This window comes from Nestor notabilis, unplaced genomic scaffold (assembly GCF_000696875.1).
Source record: "Nestor notabilis isolate BGI_N333 unplaced genomic scaffold, ASM69687v1 scaffold28369, whole genome shotgun sequence".
In the NCBI taxonomy this organism is placed as follows: Eukaryota; Metazoa; Chordata; class Aves; order Psittaciformes; family Psittacidae; genus Nestor; species Nestor notabilis.
In genome coordinates this window covers 9,200-17,369 of record NW_009943661.1, presented here as the reverse complement: position 1 = coordinate 17,369, position 8,170 = coordinate 9,200, and the positions used below count along the sequence as shown (strand labels likewise).

The 8,170-nt window shown below is 38.1% G+C and overlaps 1 protein-coding gene across 1 annotated transcript in view; it reads right to left on the bottom strand.

Moving 5' to 3' along the window:
• Positions 1–159: 159 nt before the first annotated feature.
• ANAPC4 (anaphase promoting complex subunit 4) overlaps positions 160–8,170 on the bottom strand; it is a gene marked incomplete at its 3' end in the record, with an annotated part of 16,433 nt that continues 8,422 nt past the window's right edge. Inside the window, exons 16-26 of the mRNA XM_010022050.1 lie at positions 7,608–7,654; positions 6,686–6,742; positions 6,470–6,526; positions 5,793–5,886; positions 4,210–4,307; positions 3,047–3,108; positions 2,925–2,963; positions 2,736–2,837; positions 2,396–2,473; positions 1,489–1,659; positions 160–283 (exon numbers count right to left, since the gene is read on the bottom strand). Of these exons, the coding sequence (XP_010020352.1) occupies positions 160–283; positions 1,489–1,659; positions 2,396–2,473; positions 2,736–2,837; positions 2,925–2,963; positions 3,047–3,108; positions 4,210–4,307; positions 5,793–5,886; positions 6,470–6,526; positions 6,686–6,742; positions 7,608–7,654 (929 nt within the window). The remainder of the gene's footprint in view (positions 284–1,488; positions 1,660–2,395; positions 2,474–2,735; positions 2,838–2,924; positions 2,964–3,046; positions 3,109–4,209; positions 4,308–5,792; positions 5,887–6,469; positions 6,527–6,685; positions 6,743–7,607; positions 7,655–8,170) is intronic.

Genomic DNA, 8,170 nt, shown 5'->3' with positions numbered 1-8,170 from the left:
ATTATTAAATATTTTATTATTGGTTATTTATTATTAAAAATTATGGTTTTTATTTTTCACTAATTCTCACTAAATTAGCAGAAACAGGTTATCACTCTCTCCAGTCACAGCATGTTTTCTTTAATAGTTTACAAGCTGCTTCTCAGATACTGTACTTACCACACAGGAAACTTTCCTAATGCCATTTACAGAAACATACTGAGCTTTCATATTCTCCAGCACTCTCCACTGATTCTCCAAGATGACAGTACGTGTGGGTATCTCACCACTTTGCTCATCCAGCCTGTGCACAGGAAGAAGAAAAACAAAGCTAGTACATAAGAAACTATTCCAGTACTAAGACAAACCTCAGTCAGTCCAGGGTTTTTTTATGTCTATGTTTTATTATATCATATGCAACAAGCAGATGAGCATTTGAAACCATTGTAACACTGCTATGGGTATTCTAGAGAGGGGGATGCACCTGCAAAGACACAGCATGTTTCATCTGAGGTAAAAGGTTACAGCGGGTGAGAAGGGAGTTGTAAAGCCTGATCTTCCCACAAGTAACAGCTACAGCAGGAGGATGAAGATGGCATTCCTTCAAATGTTTCCTCTGCAAGAGAAGGGGTTTCTGAACAAAGTCCTGGAGGCAATGCCTTCACTTACACAAAAGTTTAGCCTCTATGACCTTTCAAAGATGGTCATAACTCTAGTTTCCCCTCATCCGCAGGGACTGTGTGAAGGACCCCTGCCTATTACAGCGACCAGGATTAGTTTGAACTTGCTTTTAGTATTTTCTATTCATTCTTCAATACACAACTTCTTTGTGGCATTAAAACATATATATATATATAAACAGTTCAGTATGGCTCTTTGTTTTGAGGTAAAAATGTATTTTAAGCAATCCACCAGAGGCACAGGGAGATAAAAAACAAAAGCAAGTGAGGCTCAACAACTAAAAGACTGGATTCACCACTTGAACTACATTGGCCTTTTTGTGTGTGTGTGTGAGTTCACTTCCCCCAGATGCTCTTCTCTCCCTAAGCCAACACAAAGGCATCAGTTCTGATCTTTCAGGGCTAAGCTGACAATAGTAGTATGGGAAAGGGATGAAGAAATATTTGTGTATCCTTATTACAAGGGCAGAGGTATATGAGCAAAGAGGCTGAAAACATCCTGAATTCAAGTATTCTGACCAGCAAAATTAGCATCCTTTAAAGAAAAGATCACCTCTTAATCTACAGGATGTCTTCAATTGGTTCTCCCATTTCATGGGAGCCATGTGCACTGTAGTATTCAGTCTCAGAAAAAGCAAAACCAATCCCAACCCCCAAAAACCACAAACCAAACTTTTAGGAGGCTTCCACCTCTGCACCCCACTCCCTGGGCACAAAGCTTTTGTCTTTAAAATATTTACACACACACAAGGCATGATTAATTGTACACAATTAGAATATTTGCTGAATCTGCTTTTCAGTTGCACATTTTCAGACTTGCTCAAAGTACCTTTTAGTAGAATCCCAGATGAATTCCCTATCTTGGTCCTCATCTGTGTATATCGAAGATAAAGGCAGCTGAGCCAACACTCTCTCCTTCCCTTCTTGTTCCATGCTCTCCTTCAGAACTACAGATACAGTTTCATCATCATAGAAGTGTGCGTCTAAACAACTGTAGCATCTACAGGAAAATAATTTAGAAAGGAATAAAAGCCAGAACTAAAATATTTTTAAGTTGCACAGCATTCATGTTAAAAAATACTATTCAGTAGCTAACAGGGAGCTTTACTGTAAATGATAAAAAGGTCACTCATGCAGCTAAGACACTGAAAGACAGTTACAACCATGTCAGACTCTTGTGTGATGCAGGCCAAATGATTCTGAAGGGAAAAAAAAGCCACACAAACCCCCCAAAATAGAACAATTACTAGCAATCTTATTTTGTCTCGGTTCAGGTGAGGTGCAAGGAACAGTAAACACAAACACCAAGGAAAATTTAGAAACATATCTCATGTTACTGATAGCAAACACATCTGGCCTTTGTACATGAAAAAGATGAGCTTAGTCTGCCATGCCTTCTAGGATGCCTTCATTTGGGCATACCAAGTGTCTCTCCATCTTAAAGAACATTACAGATATAAGCAAGAGCTGCTTCCAGTGAGCTTGCTTTCTTGTATGCGTGCTAAAAGCTCTAGTTCTGAGATAGAAAACTAAATATACTTGATCTTGTGATGAAGTGCAAAAATAAGATTCCCACAATCCTGAAGCTTCATGCACCTCTGCCATCACACCCAAGGACTACAAGCTGAAGTAGTAATTGCAGGATAAAAGCCAAACTATAATGCCTCAGAAGTGAACTTAATGTGAAAAATAAACATTAGAAAACACGGTTCTGCAAGAAAAATCAATATACTGACCTGGAGTCTGAGCTCTCATTTATACTGTTGCCCAAGAAGTTTCCAAACTCTACTGCAAGAATTCCGTTACTGACAGACCTAAAACAACAGTGTTCATTTTCTCAGTTGATAATTTATTTTTCATTCATAGAGAACCCAGAATCTCTAAAGGCAACTGTGGTAAGAGATGGTATAAGCGGCTAAGTTTGGCACAATACAAGTCTACATCCCAAAATGATGCAACTGGTAGATGAAAACCTTTTGATTTCCTCTGCCCTCACCAAAATATGACTAATGGAGTCAAACAGGAAACTGACTCTGGCTTGTGGGATACAGTTCTCTGCTGAACTCTTTGTCTTACCTGGACGTATCGGTATGTCTCCTCAAGATGTGTATTTTAGAAATAGAATCTTCTAACATGGTGAAGAGAACATAATGTATATTGGATGTTTTGTCATTCCACCTGTAATGTGAGGGGAGGAAATGAAAATGCAGATTAAGTTTTAATAACTGGTAAATGACAAAGAAGAAGGAATAGCAGCATACTTACAGAAATGGTAGCTTAAATAATTGAGGCGTGGAATCTTCACTGAAAATTAAAAAATAAACTAGTTTATTAAAAGCTGCTGTAATTTTGTGCAACTGAGCTTTAGAAATAATGTAAATAAATACCTTTGAGAAGTTTTGTAAAGAGACATGCAGAATGCTTGATGCACTGACTTTCCAATTACATCCTAACAAAAACAATGAAAATAGGCCAAAAAAATGCAGTCATTTATTCCTAACTATACACATTTTAAAGACAAGGAAAAAAAAACAACAAACCAAACAAAAACCAACCAACACCACCAGAGTACATCTGAAAACAATCCACCAATATTTAAGCTGGAATAAACATCCCTACTATAACCACTACTGTCACTTGATACACTAGGCATTAACATCTTTGTTGGTGACATGGACAGCGGGATTGAGTGAGCCCTCAGCAGGTTTGCCAACCACACCAAGCTGTGTGGCTCGACTGATACGCTGGAGGGAAGGGATGCCATCCAGAGCGACCTGGACACACTTGTGAGGTGGGCTGATACCAACTTTATGAAGTTTAACAAGGCCCTGCATGGCAGTTAGGGGCAATCCTAAACACAAGGCTGGGGAGAGAATGGATTGAGAGCACCCCTGAGGAGAAGAACTTCGGGTGTTGGTTGATGAGAAGCTCAACGTTGACCTGGCAGTGTGCACTCGCAGCCCAGAAAACCAACTGTATCCTGGGCTGCATCAAAAGGAGCACGACCAGCAGGTCAAAGGAAGCAATTCCACTCCTCAGCTCTCATGAGACCCCACTTAGGAGTACTGTGTGCAGTTCTGGTGTCCTCGACATAAGAAGGATGTGGATGTGTTGGAAGGGGCTTTGAGCAACCTGGTCTAGTGGATGGTGCCCCACCCATGACAGGGAGATTGGAACTAGATGATCTTTAAGGTGCCTTCCAACCCTACCCATTCTATGACTCTATGATTCCTCATAATATACAGATTAACGTACTGCCAACTAATACATTTATCTAGTATACAACACATACACCAAGTTAATTAACATTAAAAATAGACCCCAACAATGTGGAACATAAGACATGAAACAAAAAAATCCCCCATTATACTCTCCCTGGCCAAAGACTTGAGACATCCTGGCAGTGGTGAAGCTGAGCTCCATACTACCACCTAAGTTGCAGGCACTCAAAGGCAAAGATTAAAACTTCAGGCCTTACTAAGCATGACTACTACCTTCAGTTGACTGCAAGCCCTAGAATAAAGTTATAATTTCTATAAATTTAACTTACCGCTGGCTTTTGTAAACACTGATCAATGACTCCTTCCATTTGCCTTTTGACAAAATGCAGTGATTTCTCAGGATAGTAGGGAAACAGAAGTGGACTTTCTGTAGACAGATAAAGTTCATGTGAAAAACACCTGTCTCTGTATAAAAAACATAATACGCTGTTATCAAAGTGACAGTGTAGGGCAAAAAAAGATGGTCACAGGGCTAAAGCACATGCTTTACAAAGAGAAGTTGAGGGGGCTGGGTTCATTCAGCCTAGAAAAGCAAGGGCTATCAAAGAGGAACCTATTGGTCTCTTCAGCTGCCTAAAGAAGGAGTTACAGAAGACATCATTTTCAAAGCTACTCACAGGGAGAGGAAAACATGCAACAGCCATAAATCCCAGCAAGGGAAATTCCAACTGGATATAAGGAAAAGAGTTTTCACAAGGACTGGTTAATGCTCATGAAAGGGCAGCATGCCCAGAAGACTAGAGAGTCTACCCTTGGAGAGGCAGAGGACCTGACTGCACAAAGCCTTGAGCAACCCATTTTAGCTTCAAAATTAGCCTGTCTTTGGTTGGATTAGGTGACTGTCTAAATTATTCTCTGATCATAAATTCGAACTCAAGTAAACAACTGGATTAGAAAACAAATTTGAAAGAAGAAACTGCATTTACTTCAGAGGTAGAAACAGAGTTGTTCTAAAGTATCTTATTTAAGCAAAACTATTTCCATACTTTTTACAGTAGCCCTGATTTGGCTTCTATAGGATAGATTCATTCTCTCATGAAATGAACAACTTCATAAAAGGACATTTAGCTTTGGAGATAATCTCATTGTTTATTTTAAGTACAAAACTTGTTTCTTTTCCAATGTTTAGCTGGAAAAATGATACAAATTACATCAACCAACAAAGTTATATAAAAGGTTGACACCTTTCTACCAAAGAAAGGTAGAAGGTGTCAACAACAGAAGCATTACTTGTCCTATAATCCTATAAATATCTCAATGCTTGCCAAGTATTAATACCAAGAAATTAATACCAAGAAAACCACTTTGAATTAAATAGGCAGAAAAAGACAGCTTTAGCAAATTCTATTACAAGGCAGGTTATGCTGCGTAAGTTTTACAGTCTATGGTTTCTAAAGTTAAACCAGAAGTATTTCGCTATCAGTTTGTTACAGTTTCTTACTTCTTTTTCACCACTCATTAACAAAATAGCCTCAGACTCCAGAGAAAGAGAACATATTAGGACACTTTCCCCAGGTATGACCTAAGTGTAACTATTACTTCCTTGAACTAGAATCAAGATCTCCTAAAACTGGCATCTCCAGGGATATCGTCCAAGCAACAGTTCTGAGACTGGTACATAAAAAGGCAAGAAACTCCTCATACCCAGAAAACAGCTAATTGACTGGGTAAGCCACTACATAAAAACTGTGTAAAATAACAAGGCCCGTTTATTTTATTCTGCTCAGATGAAGACCCATGACTAACACTACAGAAACAGAAATAACTCGTAAGCATGAAAAAAGATTCTTCTTCTACACTGGTTACATTCTACATGTATCTTTGTTAAACTTTTTACTAAAGTACAGGTTACCTTTAAGATGAGTACTGTGTTTAAGAAAGTTAAACCACTGGTTTCCCTCTGTATTAGGTGGAGATACAAGGTCATCATCTTCATCTTTCAAGTACTAGAAAAGATGCAGACATTTATATGATTGCATTTTAAGAATAATTAATGAGAATTCATTATTCTTCATTTTAATTATAAAGAATTAGAATTCACCTCCAACATCACCCTTCACGAGCCTGTTAAACATTTCTTCTGAATTCAACATGCCCTAGCCTTAAAACTAAATACTCCACCCCTTCTAGAAACAATAAGAAAAATCGACTATTGTCTAAGATCACATAGTGATAGTTCCATAGGAAATTGATTTGTAAATCAAGTTTGAGCACAAATGTTTTGAAATACAGTGATTCATGGCATAAAGACAAATAAACACATTTCAGTTTTACATTACTATTGCTGGCTGGAAGAAGTTTCACTTTTCCTAAAAATACAGCATGTGTAAGGTAAAACTATAGGATATGTTTTTAAACACTACTTTCCTAATCACAGAGGAAAATAATTAAAATACTCTCCATTACAATTACTGGAATATGCAACACAGAGCAAAAGGGACAAAGATGAAAAGTAGACACAGCTTTAAATCTTCTCTATCTAAGGATTTTCTCATTTAATCTTTTTCCATTTATTCCCTAGTTCTTTACCTGCCCAACTCTCTCCACATTGAAGTATTTTCCTTTCCGATTGTAAAGTTCTGGTGCCTGAACAAATAATGCAAACAAAACCATTATTTAAACCCAAAGTTAATGAGAAGCAGTGTACAAAAAGATGATTGAATTATTTTATCGTAACATTTTTCAGATTCATTTCTTGATCGCAAAAATACAGTCAGATGCTGTATTGGCAAACCAGTAACTTACCTCATTGAAGTGTTCAGTAAGAAAATCAGCAACAAATGTGATATCTTTCTGAGTCATCTAAAAGGGGAAAAAACAAAAACAAAAACAAGTGAGAAAAGCAAAGGATAAGAAACATATTTCAATGAGCACAGAACACACAAGTTCCCTCAGCCTGTCCTCAAAGAACACATACTGCAGCCTTCAACCTGCTTGGGGGTTTCACTCCAGTTTATTCGTGTTTGTCTTATACAGGAGGGCCTCAAACCAGAGGAAGTATTCTAGATACAATCTGATGAGTGCTAAATAAGGAGGGTCCTGTCCATGCTCGTTAGTACAGCCATGGTTACCTGGCCACCTTTGCTGCCAGGGCACACTGTTGGCTCATGCCCTAGGTCCATCCCAGCAGAGCTGCTCCCCAGCCAGTTGGGGCTCTGCTGTATAATTGCAGGTGGTCACTCTTCCCCAGGACAGAACCTTGCATTTGTCCTTGCTGAACTTCAGGAGGTCCCCATCTGTCCCTTCCTCCAGACTGTATTTCCCTCTGGAAGGCACCTCTGCCTTCGAGTCTATTAACTGGTTCACCCAGTGTGATGGTGTCTGTACATCTGATGCAGGTGTATTCCACCTCCTTTACCAGAGCATCAGTAAAGATTTTAAAATCCCATTCTGGTTAAGTTAGTCATTTAGGGCATATAAAGAGCTGCTATACACAGAGGTCTCAAATCACATACAATGTACTAAAAAGAGCAGTATTCACAAAGAAAATAGAACAAGTAATTAATGTGAGACAGCATATTAATGTGAATCTGCAGGCATCAACTTTCTCAAAGAAATGACAGATGCTATCCTTTAAATTTTGGAACAAAAATGAACCTTTAGCCTTGCACTCAAAGCAAGCAGAATACAGAGTATACCACTATTTATTAGAAGATGTTACTACTACCTTGTTCAGCTCTGGAAGCACATGATCTTCTGACATCCTCAACATGGCTGAGGGAAAAATTATATTCTTAACTGCATTAATGTTAATATGTTTTCCTAATAGTCTTAATTTTCCATGGCTATGTAATAAAACTGCTGATAAAATAGGAAAGATTAAGTTCTCAGAAGCAAAAAAGAATGACCAATTACGAGTTGAGATTGAAATTAAGCCTCTGTTGCTCCACTAGCTTACAATACAAATCTTGGAGAATATTTATCTTCATCTTTTCCAACCGCACTGTAGCCTGTAGAAGACTGAGATAAGATTATTATAAAAAGGGTTCTTAAGAATGCATTCATGTACATAGAATAGTAAAACAGACATAAAGCACATGAATACTGTCACAGCCAGAATAACCCATTTTGAAATCTTAAATCAGTGAGGCTTAGATAAACAGTTCTCTGTTCAGTTTCAACAAAAGCAAACACAGCGAACATTTAAATAATGGAAGTTCTAATGTCACGACAGAGAACTATGATAGTTCCACTTTCTGGAATTTTAAAAATTGTAATTATTATATTCCT